The sequence below is a fragment of the Mus caroli genome, chromosome 1 (assembly GCF_900094665.2).
Source record: "Mus caroli chromosome 1, CAROLI_EIJ_v1.1, whole genome shotgun sequence".
Classification (NCBI taxonomy): Eukaryota; Metazoa; Chordata; class Mammalia; order Rodentia; family Muridae; genus Mus; species Mus caroli.
In genome coordinates, this window is record NC_034570.1 from 31,180,324 (window position 1) to 31,198,919 (window position 18,596).

General features: G+C 50.9%; 2 protein-coding genes across 6 annotated transcripts; both read right to left on the bottom strand.

The window, feature by feature from the left end:
* Positions 1-1,273: 1,273 nt before the first annotated feature.
* Positions 1,274-6,787, bottom strand: Ankrd23 (ankyrin repeat domain 23). 2 transcript variants are annotated; one of them, XM_021157620.2, is made up of 9 exons: positions 6,695-6,787; positions 5,306-5,452; positions 5,009-5,137; positions 3,653-3,778; positions 3,374-3,472; positions 3,184-3,282; positions 2,981-3,079; positions 2,795-2,893; positions 1,274-2,713 (listed from the first exon to the last, which is right to left on the bottom strand). In XM_021157620.2, the coding sequence occupies exons 1-9, from the start codon at positions 6,719-6,721 to the stop codon at positions 2,618-2,620; spliced, it is 921 nt and encodes a 306-aa protein (XP_021013279.1). In that variant the 5' UTR covers positions 6,722-6,787; the 3' UTR covers positions 1,274-2,617. The 2 variants fall into 2 exon arrangements, with proteins under 2 accessions (XP_021013279.1, XP_029337310.1); XM_029481450.1 differs by lacking the exon at positions 6,695-6,787 and adding an exon at positions 5,548-5,695.
* A 2,455-nt stretch (positions 6,788-9,242) lies between these two features.
* On the bottom strand, positions 9,243-18,117 carry Ankrd39 (ankyrin repeat domain 39). 4 transcript variants are annotated; one of them, XR_003837567.1, is made up of 4 exons: positions 17,775-18,117; positions 13,704-13,807; positions 12,773-12,976; positions 9,243-10,595 (listed from the first exon to the last, which is right to left on the bottom strand). XR_003837567.1 is itself a non-coding variant. In XM_021157644.1 (4 exons), exons 1-4 carry the CDS (start codon positions 18,048-18,050, stop codon positions 10,452-10,454), a joined length of 552 nt encoding a protein of 183 aa, XP_021013303.1. In that variant the 5' UTR covers positions 18,051-18,117; the 3' UTR covers positions 9,243-10,451. The 4 variants fall into 4 exon arrangements, 3 of the variants coding, with proteins under 3 accessions (XP_021013303.1, XP_029337334.1, XP_021013323.1); XM_021157644.1 differs by having other exon boundaries at positions 17,951-18,117; XM_029481474.1 differs by lacking the exon at positions 17,775-18,117 and adding an exon at positions 13,896-13,956 and having other exon boundaries at positions 10,427-10,595.
* Positions 18,118-18,596: the final 479 nt, after the last annotated feature.

An 18,596-nucleotide genomic window follows, 5' to 3' on the forward strand; every position in this document is an offset into this window, starting at 1 on the left:
TTTTCGAGACAGGGTTTCTCTGTATAGCCCTGGCTGTCCTGGAACTCACTTTGTAGACCAAGCTGGCCTCAAACTCAGAAATCCGCCTGCCTCTGCCTTTTTAAGTCTCACACAGTTCAACCTAGACAGGAACTCAAAGCAATCCGAGTCCTCTCAAGTGCTGGGATATATATATGAAGGGACCACATGTGGTTCAGATTGGGGTATACACTTGTTTACAAAGTTTAGAATAATTCTGTTTACATCTGGCTTGGGTTTTGGTTAACATCTTGGGGAGAGCTGATATCTTGTGCTTTCTTTCTTTTTATTTGTTTGTTTGTTTGTTTATTTATTATATGTAAGTACACTGTAGCTGTCTTCAGATGTTCCAAAAGATGGTGTCAGATCTCATTACAGATAGTTGTGAGCCATGTGGTTGTTGAAATTTGAACCCAGGACCTTCGGGAGAGCAGTCAGTGTTCTTAACTGCTGAGCCATCTCTCCAGCCCTATCTAGTTTTAAACAGTTGTAATAGAACTATGGTTTTTGTATCTGTGTGTTCACTACTATTAGGGAAGAGATAGATTTTTGTTTGATTTGTATCCTGGGCTATTACGGTACTTCCAACCCACCACCCACCTAGGTAGGATCCCTTATAATTTGTTCAGATTCGTAGATTACGGTGTCTTCAACCAATACTTGGATCTCATCTTCAGGGCTGCTGACCTAATACCATTAGGACTGTTAGAAAGGTCTCACTGAGCCGGGCGTGGTGGCGCATGCCTTTAATCCCAGCACTTGGGAGGTAGAGGCAGGCGGATTTCTGAGTTCCAGGACAGCCAGGGATACACAGAAAAACCCTGTCTCGAAGGAAAAAAAAAAAAAAAGAAAGGTCTCACTGTAGCCCTGGCTGGTCTCGAGCTTACCTGTTGATCAGGCAGTCCCTGAACTCAGGACTCAGAAGCAGACCCATCAGTACTGGAATTAAAGTTGTGCTTCACCACACGCAGCAGACATCATGACTTTTAAAATGTGTAGTGATTCTAAGCACAGCTGAAGTTGAGAAGTGTGGCTTTCTGAACTTGTCCATCAAGGGGCAGAGATAGAGATCCCAAACCAGGCAGGCCCCCTTTGTGCATGCAAATGCATGTGCTCGCGTACTCGCACACACACACAGCACCTGGCACCATGTCATGCTGTCAGTTGGGAAGGTGATGGTCTTAGTCTTTGCAGTTGGCTTCTACCGTGTAGCCCAATATCTGGCCGCCTCCCAGTCCCCATGAGGCAACCAGGCTGAGGTGAATAGAGTCAGTTTAATGAGAAAACGTTGATCTGTATAAAAAGGTGCTTTGTGTGTCAGTTAAGTGTGTCCTCATTTCTGAGGAATTGTTATATTGAGTAGGCTTGAATGTCTGTGTTGCCCACGGCACCAGTGTCAAGGTGCATGCTGGCTGGCATGACAGGGCAGGGCCTGCCCCATGGAAAGATACATGCCCCTTTGGAGGGAACACTTAGTCAGTCAGGTTCTTCAAGTCGTCGTCATAACAATGGCCATAGGCTGCCAAAATTAATCAAAAAATAACTGCTGCAAAATGGGCATCAGCTGGGACTGTTCGAGAGGCAGAGCCTTCACCTTTTGCCCTTCACTCAGCCTTCAGTGGGGGCCCTGCCCGCAGTACAGGTTTACACCAGTGAAGCTAGAAACAGCTGGGCGAGAAAGCAGCCACCCGGGAGCCTGTGTGAAGTCCTCTTTACACCACCAGCTGGCACGGGACCAGAGAGGGATGTATACTGCTGGCATTGTCCCAAAGCAAGGTGCAGGACTCCTCAGTATGTAGGGCCTACAGAGCCTAGTCCTGGAGCTTTCTCCTGCACCAGGAGGCATTAGAGCCTCAGGGTAAGCTAGGGTTGCGGGCCACCGCCCCACGAGGTGAGTGGGCCACAAGCAATCCCCAGCACCCTGTGCCCTGACCTCACCTACGGTAAGCAAGGCTGCCTGGAGCCTTTAGGTCGAGTTTCCCTAGAGTAACGCTAGTTCCAGCTCATCACACTCCAGCTTCTGGAGCAGCCTGGTAGATCCTGGCTTCTGTGGGGCCTCAGTCCTGCTGACATGCCCCTCAGCCTGCCTGAACCACACCTTCAGAGCTCTGAAGATGAGATGGCTAGAACTACCAGACACTCACTACCAGGGCTGCTACTGGTAGGAATGAAGTCCCAGGAGAAACTCTGCCCAGAGGACGGAAGTGACCTGCACGGTGTCTGGCACTCAGCCTGCTTCTCTCATGCCCTGGATGCAGCTGCTGGCCACATCTGAATAGAGAACAGGCCAAGACCAGTCCGTGGTCTAAGGACTGGTAGACGGAGGCCTAGACCCAGCTGAGGGTAGCACTGGTCTGCTTGATTGTGCTCTGGCCTTGGCCCTCATCTGGACCCCTTTGTTTCTTGCTGCCCTGTGGTCCTCGGCTCCAGCCCTGGCAGGGAACAGGGTTCCTCACTGAAACTCAGGAGGCTGCTCTACCTGTTGCCTCAGGCCCGAGGAAGCAAAGCCAGAGAGAAATTAGGACTGGGATAGAGAACTATTTAGGAGTGGTGGATGGGTGTGGAATGGTGGCCGTGGGTGATCCCCAGGTGCCAGTCATCAGCACCGGGTACGGGGATGCCCCACGTGGGCCTGGAGTGCGTCCCGGATGCCCCGCTGCCAGTCTCGAGCCAGCTGCACTGGTGTCTGGGAAGCCTGTGAACAAGGACACTGGGTCAGTCTCCCTCCTGAGTGCTAGGTGTTCCTCAGCACAGACCTTGCCTGGCCGGCACTCACCACATTCTTCACACCCAGCTTGGCTCCATAGAGCAGCAGCAGTTTTGTTGCTTTGTGGTGCCCATAGCGCACGGCCTCGTGGAGGGCTGTGTCCCCTTCCTGTGGGAGAGCAGGCAGTCACTGCTATGGGCCCAATGCAGGAACATGCTGCTGACACACAGATGACTTCCAGGCACAAGCACCCACCTTATCCTGTGCGTTGATGTGGGCGCCACACTCGATAAGGTGCTCCAGGCAGTCGGAGTGGCCCATGCGCACTGCCACATGGAGAGGAGTGCTCCAGATCTAGGGTAAGTGGGGTGCAGTGCTGGATCTGGGCTGTGCCTTCTTGCCCGGTGAGTTTCTGCTTCCTAACAAGTTACCACCCAGGGCGGGCACCCGCCCCTCACCTTGTCTTGCGCGTTGACCTGAGCTCCCTGGTTAAGCAGCCGTTTGAGAATGTCCAGGTGTCCTCCACGGCAGGCCCAGAACACGGGCGTCCTGTCCAGCTGCAACACCAAGTGTCAAGGTGTTGCAGGGCAGCTAACTAGATGAGCCACCACCACTGCGTTCACTATGAGAGACACCCTTGCGACTTACCAAATCCCGTACTTCTAGAGCAGCTCCTGCCGCCAGCAGCTTGTTCACCAGCTGTCTGTGGCCCTTCAGACAGGCCCAGTGCAAGGCTGTGCGGTGGAGCTGGGAGCATAAACAGAAAATTAGGCCAAGAGAGCAGAGCTACTTCCTAGAGGAACCAACTCCCTCCGCCACACCCTCTGTTCCTAGAAGAGGTCAGAGTTAACCCGTGTCTCTGGTAAGGACTAAAGTGTCCAAATGGTATACACAGATGTCATGAGCTCATTCACCCACCCTACTTACCTTGTCGTGGGCATTGGGGTCCCCTCCATCTGCCAGGTACTTGTCAATCAGGGCCTCCTGGTTCTCAGCAGCTGCCTTCAGGAACATTTCCAGGCCCACGGGCTCCGGTGGGACCTGGGGCTGAGGCTGGAGGAGAACAGGATGGAAGTAAGCCCCCAAGCCCACAGACACCTGTCACAGCTGTCTCACTAGCCTATCTCAGCACACTGGTCCTGTTTGATTCCAGTTGTGGGAGACTCAGAATGGGAAGTGTTAGGCAACGACTGTACCTGTGCCCTAGCGCACGTGCTGAATCTTAGCCCCACTATCTCAGGATGGGACCCTCTTGGAAATACTGTCGTTACACTTGTAATTAAACAAGGGCATAGCCCTTGCTCTACTCTAGGGGTAAGATGTCCCTATGTCATGGATATTGGATATGGGTAGGCACACAGAACATGAGCCAAAGGTACAGATGGGTGAAAAGACTACAGATCAAGCCGGGCGGTGGTGGCGCACGCCTTTAATCCCAGCACTTGGGAGGCAGAGGAAGGCGGATTTCTGAGTTCGAGGCCAGCCTGGTCTACAAAGTGAGCTCCAGGACAGCCAGGGCTACACAGAGAAATCCTGTCTCAAAAAACCAAAAAAAAAAAAAAAAAAGACTACAGACCAGGGGGCACTAGTGCCAGCAGCCCCAAGAGGCTGAGCAGGTGAGCGGACGCTGAAGGACAGCCCTGAACAAACTGTCCCTCCCTGGTGGCCATCACTGTTATAGCTATCTGCCTGTGATTTAGAATCATGTAGGAGACAAGCCCTTGGGCACATCATCGAGAGATTATCTAGATTCGGCTAGTTGATGCAAGCCATCCGAAGTGAGAGTGAGACCATTCAGTGGGCTGGGGACCTAGACTGAAGAAAAAGGAGACAGCAAGCTCCAAAGAGTGAGCGCTGGGGCTGGAGAGGGCTTTGGCAGCTAAGGGCACTTGTAGAAGATCCAGGTTCAATTCCCAGCACCTACGTGATGCTTTACAAATGTCTGTACCAGGCATGATGCTCTCCTCTGCTTCCTGCCTGTGGTTGCTATGTGATAGCTCCCTCAAGCTCCTGCCCTTGTGCGCTCCCCTCCCCCCATAACAGTGAACTATATCCTCTGAAACAGCGAGTCAAGATAATCTCTTAAGTTAAAGCCGAGCAGCTGCTAAGTGTGCTGTAGAATGTACTGGGATGGCCCTTCCATAGGAAGGGTCTGGGACGCATCCCATGCAGCTCCCTATGTGATGGCTGTGCAGCTGCGGCCCCTGCACCCCTTCCTCCCAGGCTGCCAAGATAGGAGGCCATCTGTGTGCTCTGGAACACCAGGTCTACCCTCTCACTCACCTCAGCCCCAGACTCAGGTTCCCTGGGGGGGACTTTGTGTCTCTGTCGTTTTTTTCTTCGTCTTTGAACCAAGTTTTCCAAGTCTGTCAGATTGTCCAGAGTCAGTCTGGAGCTGTTAAATCTTTCCAGCTAGGGCACAAGAGACACCCCGAGCCAGACATCAGCGGCAGGCTGCTGGCTAAATTACCAGCTCTGCTTTAAAGAAGCGCCCAGTCGCTTTGGCTGCTGACAGTGGCCCTTACTGCTCCCAAATCCCACTCTGCCCCACTCCCATCATCCCCTTCCAAGAACACTCACTTTCTTCCTTTTCTCTTCCTCCAACTTTAGTTTCTCCCGGGCCACAGCCTCTTGGGGTCCCAGCGTCCAGCCACTAGGCCAGCCTCCAGGATTAGGAACTCCACGTCCAAACTCCAACGCTTTCCTATCAACTCTTTCTCCACTTACCTGCAGGACGCGTAGGATAGATTAAGGATCGGGACAACTGTAGGGGTGTTTTGAAATCAGTGGCATGGCATTAAGATGGCAGAACCCAGACATACAAAGAGTAGATGTGAACCTGGGAGTCAGTCATACTCTTCCTGCTGAATAATTCCTGGTTGGCTGCACTGTTGGCATGCGGGCACGTGTGCGCACGCATGTACACACACACACACACACAGACACACACACACCACCTGCAATTTTCACCAACTGTGGCAATGGCCAAGGCCCAGGGGAAATGACTGGCTGTCCCTATCAGCAGATCCCAGAGTTGAGGGGGTGGCGTCTATTTATACTGCTGGGTTCATGCCAGGTGACACCTTAGCTTCCACCCTGAGCCTCTACCCCCAGATTCCTGTGAGATTATGCCACACTGCCACCTGACCCGAGCTTAGAGGAGAGAGGCCCTTGGGTCAAATTCCAAATCCCTGCTTTCAGCCCTTGGGTCTTAGAAAAATTATGTTTCTGCCTCGGTAAAATGGGCTCAGTGACCATCCACTACAGCCTACCCATTCCCTTAGCAGCCACCCGGGGAGCCGGAGAACACATAGGTTGCAGATGCTGGGAGAGAAGAACAGGCTGAGGCTTCTGGCCAAATGGCCTAGCTTTCCCTTCTAAGCCACTGTAACAACCTCAAGCCCTCCCGGACCCGGCTTGGCCATCTACCTCCCAGAGGGGCCACCGCACCACAGTGAGACATGTGTGCCCCATACCCTCCTTGCCCCACGTCACCAGCATCACATAGCTGCACTGCCAAAGGCTATTTCTCTCGCTGCTGGGGGAAATCCAGGAACACCCCTAAAGTGACCAGACCCTCTGGAAAGTTCCATCTGGACCGCCTCTTGCTTGACCTAAAGGAACTGTGCGTACAGCTATACCCATGGCTACCAGAGTAACTACCACCGTTTCTCTTCCACCATCCAACAAGGGCAAACCTACAAGTTTGAGGGTGCAGCTCTTTGGTAGGGTGCTACCCTCGCATGTGTGAAGCCCCAAGATGGACCCCCAGAACCGCATTCACCAACACCAAACAGACTCAGTAACTCACGTCTCCCCAGCTCCTTCCCCTCACATGAGACCTGATCCTCAGATCTCAGAAAGCCAACTCTCACTCAGCCAGACTTCACTACTCTGGCCATATGCTCTGGGTCCCTGCACCTTGTCCTGAATCTTCAGCGGTCACCCATCCTCCTCTCACATCCTTACCAACTGCTCAATGCTGATGAAGTCCATGGTCCCCCCCCCCCCTTGCTCTCCATGCACCCAGCGAATTGAGCTCAGCTCTTATATGGGAGAGCGCTCTCTTGGGGGAGGGAAAGGACAAAGCTTGTGCCTAGGCCAGATGACTCTGGGGCCCTGTCACACTAACCAAAATACAGTTCTGGGAATGTGGCCCACTGAGGGGGGGGGGAGGAGCTGTCTGGAGCTGAGCTGGTAGTCTCCGCCCTTGGACACCCACTACCCTGCACCTGCTGCACCCCACATCTACCAGGGAGCCATTTTACCATCACATGGTCTGGGATGCCTGGGCCAGACTCAAGGGAAACATCTCTTACTCTTCAGTTTAGAACCCACTGGTGAGAAGCCCAGGCTCACGGTATTGATCTGGCTGCCTGAGACACTGCAGAGTGCCCAGTGCCGTCAGCCCAGCACAAAGCAGGCGACTTACAGAGGACCTCAGGAGCGACGACATAAGAGGCTGACCTAATGCCTTGCGAATTCTCATGGGCTACGTGATGAAACTAGGTTTCATACCATTTCCCAACTGGCTAGTCTTAAGGCTGCCCTTCCCTCCCAGATTTGTCTCTCGATTTGTCTCTCAGCCGGCTGACAGCCAGCATGGCCTCCTGCCCAGCCTGTCATCAGCCCTCATATGGCTGAAGGAGCCTTCCAGGTCCACATCAGATACTCTCTGGGCATGAAGCATGCCCTTCAACAGGGCAAGGGGGACAGAGACCTGCTCCAGGTCTTGCTTGGTCTGTCAATAGCCATGACAGCCAGCCACGAAGCAAACTGTTTTTAGCCAACAAAAATCAAATACCTAATTCTTCAGAAGCCAGGAATGCTTTTCACTCCACTGTGCCCTGAACTCCAGCGTGACCTTTGAGAGGAAATCAGATACCCGGTAAACAAGATTCTTGCACAGGCAGCATCAACAGAGATGACCATGTAAGCTCGAGAGGAGGGGTGGCTAAGAGGACCGGAGACCATGGAGGTCAGCAGTGTGCTTTTTAAAGCGGCCTGGGTATGCTGGCCTTGCAAAATCACCCTTGGGGATGAGGAAAAACAGTTACTCCTAAGGAAGAAGGCAGATAAAGTCAGAGTAAGCAAGGCGGTGGTGGCGCACACCTTTCATCCCAGCACTCGGGAGACAGAAGCAGGTGGATTTCTGAGTTCGAGGCCAGCCTGGTCTACAGAGTGAGTTCCAGAACAGCCAGGGTTACACAGAGAAACCCTGTCTCAAAATATAAATAAATAAATAAATAAATAAGAAAAGAAAAGAAAAAAAAAAAAGAGGAGCTCTGCTCTCCACTGTCCTACATTTGATGCAGCTGGGCATGGTTGCACGCGACTGTTATTCCAGTACTCGGTTGGGTAGAGGTGGCGCGCGCCTTTAATCGGAGCACTCTGGAGGCAGAGGCAGAGGCAGAGGCATTGCTGGGAATTTGAGGCCAGCCTGGTCTGCATGGCCAATTCCAAAAAATAAAATAAAAAATAAATAAAATAAAATAGGACTACTACACAGATAGCTTGTCACAAACAAACATTTTGCAGTCAGTCAGGCTGAGGAAAGAGGATCTAGGGTTCAAAGTTCTTCTGAGTCAGCCAGGCGTGGTAGCGCACGCCTTTAAACCCAGCACTGCAGAGGCAGAGGCAGGTGGGTCTCTGAGTTAGAGGCCAGCCTGGTCTACAAAGTGAGTTCCAGGACAGCCAGGGCTATGCAGAGAAACCCTGACTTGAAAAAAAACCAAAAAGAAAAGAAAAGAAAAGAAAAGAAAAGAAAAGAAAAGAAAAGAAAAGAAAAGAAAAGAAAAAATTAATTGGGGCCACTCTGTAACTGCCAACAACAATTTTTTTTTTTTTTTTTAGGAAAATGCTAGTTTGTCCCATACAAAGGGAACTGGTATTATCGCTAAATTAAAAACAAAAACCAAGATAATTACTCTTTATTTTTAAAATAAATCTAGAGACTGCATGGTTAGTCACCCTTGCCTCCGTGGCCTAGGGAAAAACACGTCTTCCCAGCCTTTTCTGCTGTGCCTCACAGCTCGTTATTTGAAGAGTGTCATACTGTGGCTGTAGCTTGGCGCTCTTCCCACACTGCCGCCAACGCTGGGACAGGTGGCACTGGACCCCCCTACCAGGGAGCAGGGCAGTTTGTCTTCTCTCAGTCCTTCCTCTTCCTCCCCTGCGCACACACAGTCTCACACTGTTGCTCAGACTAGCCTCGGACACTAATTCTGCCTAAGCTCCCGAGTGCTGGGATTCCGTCAGCCGCCGTGCCTGGTGCCCATGCCTGGTGCGTCTCTCACCCCCAGTGCTGGGGAAGCCGGGGCCTTGTGCTGCTCTCTTGCAGAGTTGGTAAATGAGTCTGTAAGTAGACACCTTTGTAATCAAGGATGAGTCTGCCTATGTTGCCATGGAGAAGTCAATGATTAGTGCCACACATTTAAATAGGTATTGTTAGATTGCCATCTATACTGTATGTACCAGTTTCCATGACCACAAGCCAGGCTACTTAAGGCAAGTCATGGCATGAAAGAACATTTTAATATACATTAGATAATATGTACACTATATATGTTTCTCTATATATACAAACACACCCAGAGCAAAGGCTCAATATCCATTAATATAAAGTTCCTGTGAAGTGATAAAAACATAGCAAGTCAGATGTGGTGACACATACCTACAATCCCAACACTCAGGAAGCTGAGGCCTGACGAGGGCTCCAAAGTTGGAGGCTAGCCTTGGCTACATATCAAGAACAAAAACATTTCGAATGGGCATAGATAGGAAAGTCAAAGACAGGTGTGCAGCCCGACTAGCAATCAATGCTAGACAAACAGGAAAGCAGTTATTATTACATGGCGTTATGGAGACAGGGTCTCGGTAGCTCTGGCTGGCCTGGAGCTCGAAGAGAGATCTTCCTACCACAGACACTGGTATTAAAGGGGTGGGCAGCCATACCTGGCAGTCACACTTCATACAGGTCGGACTAGAACTGAACACTGGGGATAAAGGCCCGTGTTGGTTAGACTTTGGGGACTGGGCACTGTTTTCCCACGATATTAGGGATTGAAAACAGGGCTTTTGCATGTCAGGTAAGCATTCTACCGATAACCTATATCCCTTTTACCTGTTGCCCAGGCTGGCCTTGAACTCCTCTGCAGCCTCATGACCAGCTGGTATGTGAGGCCTGCATTACCAGGCCAGACTGAGCAGTGGGTATTCTCCTCTGCTGTTTGCAATGTAGTGAGTGTGCTCACTTAGGGCATCCGTCCACAGACTTCCTGGGTCCCCAGAGCAACCGTGAGGCAACCCTTTTCATCTTGAAGACATGGGTGCTGTTCTAAAAGAAACCTGCCCCCAGCTCATTCAGCCAGCCAACAGCTTTTATTACATACTCCAGGTTTTCTTCTGATACTTCAAAGTGTTTTGTTTTTACCTTTTGGAGACTGTATTTTGAAATTTACTTTTGTCCATGTGATAACATCAAGATATAAGCTTTATTTTCTTCCAAATGGCTATGTGTCTGTACATGGACTAACTTATATGATCACCTGTCCAGACTCAAAAGCCTTCAGCCCTCCCTAGCCTCCCTACGGCTGTCACACTGGCCGGGAGGGGCTCTTCTGGGCAATCTGGCCCTGGTCCCGGCAGCGTGACTCTGAGCAAGGCAGGGGTGTGGAGAGCTAGTCTGTGTACCCTTCAAGGGCAGCCAGAGACAGGAGGTGGAGCCTCAGCTGGCCAGCAGGTCCCACAGGCTGCTGTTGCAGGGCAGCAGGTCACATGCTAGGCGTGCTTTGCGATCCTGGACGGCCTTCAGGGCTGGGCTGTGTTGTAACAGGAGGGAGCAAATGTCCTTATGACCATTCTCTGCAGCCTGGGGCGGGGGGAGAGAGAGAGAGAGAGAGAGACCTTCATCAAAAGGCAAACCCAAGCTGGGGCCTGCACTTTCTGATTTCCCTTTCTGGAACCTTCTTGCTCTGAAAATGTCTCTGGAAACAGGAACCCCGAGTGTCTAAGTAGACTTCAATGGCTCCCAAAGCCGCATGCCTGACACACAGGATTGTGAGGTGCTGGGGCTGTTTGGGTAGGAATTCAGCATCACTCGAGGTTCTGTTTCAGCAGTTCTGGAACTCTCTATGTGGACCAGACTGGCCTTGAAATTTGGCAGTCCTCCTGCCTCTGTTTTCCAAGTGTTGGAATTACAAGTGTGTGCAGCCATGTTTGGGCCTTTGTGCAGGTCAGGCAAGCACCCCACCATGGAGCTACACTGGATCCCCCCATTATTAACCTTCTGAGACAAGGTCTCACTATGTCCTTGCTCACGTCTATGTCCGTTTGTTGGTTTTGAGACAGGGTTTCTCTGTGTAGCTCTGGCTGTCCTAGAACTCACTCTGTAGACCAGACTGGCCTCAAACTCAGATCTGTCTGCCTCTGCAGTGCTAGGATTAAAGGCGTGCACCACTCCCGAATCCTGACAAGTAAGTATTTATTTAAAAAAGAAAAGACCCAAGCTTCTATGCCCAGCAAGGATCTAACAAAACTCAACAGGCAGCTCTTCACTCAGTACAAGTTCAGTAAGTGCCTATGGCAGGCACCCACATGGTAAGACTATCCATTAAACACAAGGACTTCCCAGCTGCTGACTCTGGCCAGAGGCGGATCTCCAACAATCTAAAGATGAACAGGTGTCTGAGATTTCTACTGCTGGGATGAAACAAATACAACTTGGGGAGGACAGGCTTTACTTCAAAGGGGCTGGTGTTGCTCATTGTGAAGCTAAGTCAGACAAAGCAAAACTCTGCTGGAAGGGGGTGAGAGGGAGGGAGAGAAGGAGAACTTGCCTCATAAAAGGGGAGTGGGGGACAGTGGGTAGAGCAGCCATTCAGGGGATAGTTTGCGACACACGGTGGCAGTGAGTACAGGGGATAAGAAGACCCACAGAGCAGTCAAGACTAACACAGGAGTCAGGGTTGGCAGCTCACAGCAGGAAGCCAGCAGGAGCTGAACCTGGATGGCTTGGTGGGATACGGAGCTCCTTGGACTAGGAAAAAGCAGGCCTCTGGGGAAATCCCATGGAGGGTAGGATTCGACGGGACCCCTCCTCCTCAACCCAAGATAAGGTTTCTCTGTGTAGACCAGGCTGCCTGCCTCTGCCTCCTGAGTGCTGGGATTGACGGTGAGAGCTCCTTTAAAGCCGTGGCACCGGTGGAAAATCAGAGCTGGGGCAAGGATGGGCTCTATACGCTTATGCACAAGTCAAGTCTCTAAGATGCAGACGTGCACTGAGCATAAAGGTCAGTGGGAAAGCCCGAACCTAGCAATCCCCAGAACTTAGACACAGATGGACAGATGGATGGACAGACGGAGAGAAAGAGGGAGGGAGCAATTGGTAAAGTGGATGCCTGGAGAAAGGACATAGAAAACTGAGCCCCAAAAAATGGTGATCCTGCCTATGACCCGGAACTCTCAAAAGTGGGTGGCAGAGAAGCAGACGTGTACTGGTTCCCAAAGCTGACTCCTCGGGCAGGCTTTGCAGGTCCTCACTGAGGGAGGGGTGAGTTCCTGTACAAACAAGAATGGTGAGAGCTGCTTTCCTAAAGGGGTGGCAGGAGAGCAACGAGATTCCAGGCGGCTTTTCCTTGTCTCCATTTTTCCATTTTCTACAATGCCCACTGTGAGGGTTCACCTTGGCTGGCAACGTGGTGGGATTTAGAATCATGTATGAGACAAGCTGAGGTCCCAGGCTGCCTGCCCGCACACCTTTAATCTCAGAAGCTGGAAGGCAGAGGCAGATGGATCTCTGTGTGTTCAAGGCCAGCCTGGTCTACAGAGTGAGTTCTAGGCCAACCAGGGTAACACAGTTAGACTCAGTCCTTTTTTGGTCACAGCAAAGCAACAAGAAAAGTACAAGATTAAGTAGAAGGTTTAAAGGAAACGGCGACATACCTTATGCAGGCTGAGGGAGGCAGCAACAGACATACCTTATGCAGGCTGAGGGAGGCAGCAACAGACATACCTTATGCAGGCTGAGGGAGGCAGCAACAGACATACCTTATGCAGACTGGTCATGCCATCATTGTCGACCAGCCAGGGGTTGGACCCATGGGATAGCAGCAGCCGTGCGATTTCCGTGTGCCCGCAGTAGCTGGCCCGGTGCAAAGCCGTGGCGCCCCCGTGGGTCTGGGCGTCACACTTCGCTCCACTTTCCAGCAGAAACTGGCAAACAGCATAGTGCCCATTGCGGCTGGCATAGTGCTGCAGGGATCAGAGACTGCAGTCAGATGGCAGAGTCCTGGCAGGTGGCAGGGCGCTGGGATGCCGAGAGCCAGGGAGGAAACACTGTGCCCTTCCACTAATTAAAATACCCAGCTGCTCAGGATGGGACCAAAGTTGAAAGGGAAGAGAGGGTATCTAAGGATTCAGCGTAGGTGGGGGGCGGAGGGAGGATGCTTATCAGTCATGGTGGCACGGGCTTGTGTCTGGAATCCTAGCCCTTCAGAGGAGGCAGGGGGATCAAGGTCACCCTTTATATACAGATAGTTCAAAGCTAACCTGGGTTCTGTGAGAGCCTATTTCAAGAGACAAAACAATAAACTTTAAAGCTAGGCGAGGTGGCATACGTTAGTACAGATTCTCAGTGCCCAGGAGGGAGAGGGGGAGTGATTTCAAGGACAGCCTGGACCACATAGTGAACCCTTACAAAAACCAAAACCACCACCACCACCACCAAAAAACCAAACCAAACCAAAACAGTGAACCAGGGAGATGACCCGTTCGGTGAAAGTACTGACCACCAAGTCTGAGGGCCTAAGTTCTAGGCCCAGACCTCACATGGTGGCACGCATACATACACATGCATATACACGCATGCACTCATGGGGTTGGGGGGAGAGAGACAGAGACACAGAGAGACAAGAGTTTGGCTGGAAATAAAGGGAGAGCAGCAGCCCGGACAGAGTTAAGGCCTTTTCCCAGAGCTCACCAGTGCGGTGTAGCCGGCAGAATCTGGCTGGCTAGGGTCTGTAGCCTTCTGGATGAAATACTTCACACGGCCCAGGTCTCCATTCAGGGCAGCCGACCAGATTCCTGCAGAAAGACAGTCAAAGCGCTGAGCAGTGTTACATGGTGATATTTGTCTCTTTTAATTTCCATTTCTTTAAAGCATTTCTTCTACCTTTTGACTGAAGTTTCAACATCTGTAAGGTAAAGCTTGGAATGCTGTATCTATATTACCCCCAGGAAGCAAGTCCGCATCCCATGCTAAGACTGTTATAATCTGGAGCTATCAGAAAAGGGATAGCTGCTGCCGCCCGGACAGCTGGTGCTAGCGGCGGCAGGGGCAGCGGGCGGCAGGGGCAGCTGCAGGGGTGGCAGTGCACGCCTTGAATCCCGGCAGAGGCAGAGAGGCAGAGGCAGAGGAAGGTGGATCTCTGAGTTCGAGGCCAGCCTGGTCTACACAGTGAATTCTACCACAGCCAGGGCTGCACAGAGAAACCCTGTCTCAAAACAGCTGATCAAGGAAGAGTGGCTCAGCAGGTAAAGAACCAAGCCTGACTACCGGAGTTCAGTCCACTCCACCTACACAGTGGAAGGGCAAAACTGACTCTGGCAAGTGCCCTCTGACGTCAGAGCTCATACCCTGACCCCCCACATGTCCTAATCACAAACTGAGTACAGTTATTGAAATGAAATGATCACAAATAGGTCAACCAATGCTACAAACCCAGTGGGTGAGAGAATTAACTAGTAGCTTAGGCTTTGCACACAATGCAGCACAAAGCACGGGTAAAAGAGACAAGAAAACATGGGAGAGAACACAGACTAACAGAGTTCCAAAAGGAATTTCAGAGAGGTACGCAAGATGGAAGTGGCAGAAACGGGCGCCGTGTCCTTGCATGGCCCCAGGAACTCGGAGCCCAGACACACAGAGAAGTGGGGAAGCTGGGACTGGTGGACTCTGAAGGAAATCTACAGTACCCCAAAAGCTCAGCATGGTTATTAGAAACAGTTGAACAGATAACCAAGGTCATGGTATCAAAGAGGTGGAGTAGTTTCAGAGAGCCGAACAGGAGGCGGGGTTATGTAAATACAGCCGAAGAGGGAGGTGGGGTTGTATACAGATGAACAAGGAGGCGGAGTTATTACAAACAGATGAACAAGGAGGCAGCTGTAGCTAATCTCAGTAGGAGCGGTCTCTGCAGGGGAGCAGCCTTCAGGTCAAAAACACTCGGGGAGAAATGGTGGGCATTTTCTACACATATTGTCAACATCTGCACATGGACCAGAGGAAGGATTTACTGCCCCTCTGAGCCTGGACCCACCCCTGGTGTTGGTGTGTGTGTGGTGTGTGCATGTGCCATTTCCCTATAGGTCTGAGGCTCTGGTCCTTAGCATGTCCTGCTCATGTCGGTAACACACATTCACTCAGGGTTTCCTCTGCTCCCACAAATGGGAAAGATACTGGTTGAAGAGATGAGAATTATACAGAAATAAAGATAACCATGATGTGGGCATGGTAGCACACGCCTGTAATGCCAGCACTCGAGAGACAGAGGCCGGCAGATCTCTGTGTTCAGGGACAGCCTGGTCTACAGAATGAGTGCCAGGACAGCCAGAGCTACACAGTGAGACCCTGTCTCAAAAAATCAAAACAAGGGGGCTGGTGAGATGGCTCAATGGGTAAGAGCACTGACTGCTCTTCCTAAGGTCCTGAGTTCAAATCCCAGCAACCACATGGTGGCTCCCAAACATCCATAATGAGATCTGATGCCCTCTTCTGGTGTGTCTGAAGACAACTACAGTGTACTTAGATATAATAAAAAAAAAAAAAAATCTAAAAAAAAAAATCAAAACAACAACAACAACAACCAGAGCTGGAGAGCCGGAGAGGAGCTGGTTCAGGAACTGTTGCTTTAATGTAACTCATTCTTCAGAAGACCTCGGTTTGATTCCTAGCACCCATAGGGTGGCTCACAACCACCTGTAACTCCAGGCATATGCATAATGCATACATACAGGCAAAACAGTCACATACGTTAAACATGTGTGTGTATATGTAATTTGTATATATAAATAATTATATTTTTGTATATTTTTTACTTGTGATATATATACACATACATACACACACACATATATATATATATATGTAATCAAAGAGATGGCTGTAAAATTTGTATATATAATTATATATATACTGTATATTTTTACTTGTGATATATATATATATATATATATATGTATATATATATATATATATATGTAATCAAAGATGTAATCAAAGAGATGGCTCAGTAGTCAAGAGTAGTTAGTTGCTAGGGCCAGGCAGTGATGGTGCACACCTTCATCCCAGCACCAGGGAAGCAGAAACAGATCGCACTTTGTGAGTTTGAGGCCAACCTGATCTACAAAATGAGTTCCAGGGCAGCCAGAGTTATATAGTGAGACCCTGTGGTTGTGGGGTGGGGAGAGATGGACCAACAAAACAAAACATAGCACACACACATACACAAAGAAAGTCACCAAAACAGATTTAATTCAAAACTAAAAAAATAAATAAATAAAACCCCATGCTTTACAGAAAAAAAATTCACATAATAGGTATCTTTATCACATGTGAAAAATAAATAAAAGAATAAGCTGACAAAATTGCAGCAGGTGATAACAAACAATTTCTGAGACAAAGTGTCTAACATGCTCTGCCTTGAACTGGCCTTGAACTGTGACCTTCCTGACTCAGCCTTTGAGTCAGTCCAAACGGCTACAAAGAGAGCAAAGCATTAAGGTAACAGGGTAACCAGAGTGAAATGCCCAGACTTTGAATACCACAAGGTTTCTTCCTCCACACAAGCAGGGCTGACATTTTGAGGCGGATCATCTCTGTTGTGGGGAGCCAACCTGTGCGGGTCAGATTAGCTGTGACACACAAAAATATCTCTAGACCTAAACTGGGCATAACTGTCCCCAGGTTGAGGACTCTCTAAGGCTTAAGGAAGGGGGTCCCTGAAGAAGTGCCATAGAACTGAATGCTGGCGGGAAAGCCTCAGTCAGCCTGAAGCGGACTAACAAACAAAACAGACCATGTCATCGGACAGAGGGCTTGCATATTTTAGAAACATAAAGGTGACAGCTGCAAGGGTGAGAACCATAAAGAGGTGCAGAAACAAAACAGTCAGTTTGGCTTGGGGAACTAAACGCAATAGGAGGCGCTGGACAGGCGGCTCAGTTAAGGGTTCTGGCTGCACCAGGCAGTGGTGGCGCACGCCTTTAATCCCAGCACTTGGGAGGCAGAGGCAGGCGGATTTCTGAGTTCGAGGCCTGACTGGTCTACAGAGTAAGTTCCAGGAGAGCAAGGGCTACACAGAGAAACCCTGTCTCGAAAATAAAAAAGAGAGAGAGAGAGAGCTCTGGCTGCCCTGCAAAGGACCAGGGTTGTTTCTCAGCTCTCTGCTCATGACCATCTGTAACTGCCAATTCCAGGGAATCTGAAGTCCTATTCTGGCCTCCAGGAGCTCCGGGCATGTACGGGAAAAAATGCACATAAATAATGTTATTTTCTAAAGGTACAGCGGAGAAAACACTTCAAGAGGAGGGAGCGGGAAGTCCTATTATGTCCCTAGTCCAAAAGATGGCAGTAGCAGAGGTGTAGAGAAACGCCGCCCCGCTAGGAAGTCATTCCTATGGTAACCGTCAAGTGTTCCGTATCATCAGCCCTACACTGATGACAACCTTGCTACAACTGCACAAACTACCTGTTCCTGGGGATAACATGGTAACCGGCACAGGGACCACTGCTAATAGCAAAATCTCTGTATAATTTTGGACAAAACAGTCACACCCCTGCGCTCCACAGTAAATCTTTCGAGATCATTGTCATTGCTAAAACTTGTACACTCACACCCGAGATCAACAAGGGCCAGCTGCCCTGACCTCCCCAGTGGATACGAACCACCAAACTGCAGATTCTTTCCCTAGCTCCTCTGTCACCTGGCCAGGCTGTCTCCTAGCTGGGTTGGTCTCCAGACCCAGTTCAGAAACCAATGCCTCAATTTACCCGTCCGCACTCGAGACGGAGTAGTCGAGGGGCTTCCTGCCACGCTTTGAAGCCAGCCTTCCTGCACCAGGCCCGGAAGCTCCAAACACGGTTCGAGGCCTCCTTCAGTCCACGTTCCCGGAGATGGGGCTGGAGATTGCCCGCCGCCGGCAACGCGGCCGCCTCACCCCTCTCACCCCTGTCGAAGTCCATCTCCTCCAGCGTCTGCTGTACCCCGGGCACCGCACTAGGGTGAGAGCAGCAGGAGCCATCCGCGCAAAGGTGCGGCGCCGCCATCCCGGCGGCCGGGACTGCAGCCAAGCGCTCCTACGAAATGCCCACCCCTCCGTCCCAGGCTGACCACTCGACGTCCGTAGTTGACCTTCGAGTCCCGCCTCCTCACCCCAGGCCAACCAATCTCGCATTTAGACCTTAGCTTAGCAACCAATGAAAGTGGTGAGGTGTGGCTGGGTAGACTGAGCCTTGCTGCTTTGCTACCACGGGAGGGCGCCCAAGGCTAACTAAGCACAAGGAAGAGCAAAGGCACGGGAATCCGTTGAGCTCCCCGGGAGGAGGCGGGACGGTTCGTGCAGCCGCGCCTTGTAGGGTGTGGGGACCAGGCAGCTTGGCCTGTCTGGTAGTGTTTATGTCGCATTCGCCAGAACCGAGGCCTTGCAGGTTCCCCAGGGCACAAGGACTCTAGACGCGGCCCATAGTCCCTCTCCTCATCTCCCAAGCATCACTTGAGCTGTAGGCCATCCATGGTCAGATCAGTGACCGCCAGAAAGCTACTAAACACTCTGACCCTCGTTCTTTAGCACTCCATCTGGGAGCAGGTGGCCT

What these genes read in the sequence shown, in the direction of transcription:
- Ankrd39 (XM_021157644.1), bottom strand. Translation starts at nt 18,050, where the DNA reads ATGGCGGCGCCGCACCTTTGCGCGGATGGCTCCTGCTGCTCTCACCCT. An exon ending in GGAGATGGACTTCGACAGGG is followed by an intron (nt 13,808 to 17,950) that starts GTGAGAGGGGTG and finishes GTCTTTCTGCAG; the next exon opens with GAATCTGGTCGGCTGCCCTG. An exon ending in GCATGACCAGTCTGCATAAG is followed by an intron (nt 10,596 to 12,772) that starts GTATGTCTGTTG and finishes CCCCCGCCCCAG; the next exon opens with GCTGCAGAGAATGGTCATAA.
- Ankrd23 (XM_021157620.2), bottom strand. Translation starts at nt 6,721, where the DNA reads ATGGACTTCATCAGCATTGAGCAGTTG. An exon ending in AGGAAGAGAAAAGGAAGAAA is followed by an intron (nt 5,138 to 5,305) that starts GTGAGTGTTCTT and finishes CTTGTGCCCTAG; the next exon opens with CTGGAAAGATTTAACAGCTC. An exon ending in ACCCCAATGCCCACGACAAG is followed by an intron (nt 3,473 to 3,652) that starts GTAAGTAGGGTG and finishes TTATGCTCCCAG; the next exon opens with CTCCACCGCACAGCCTTGCA.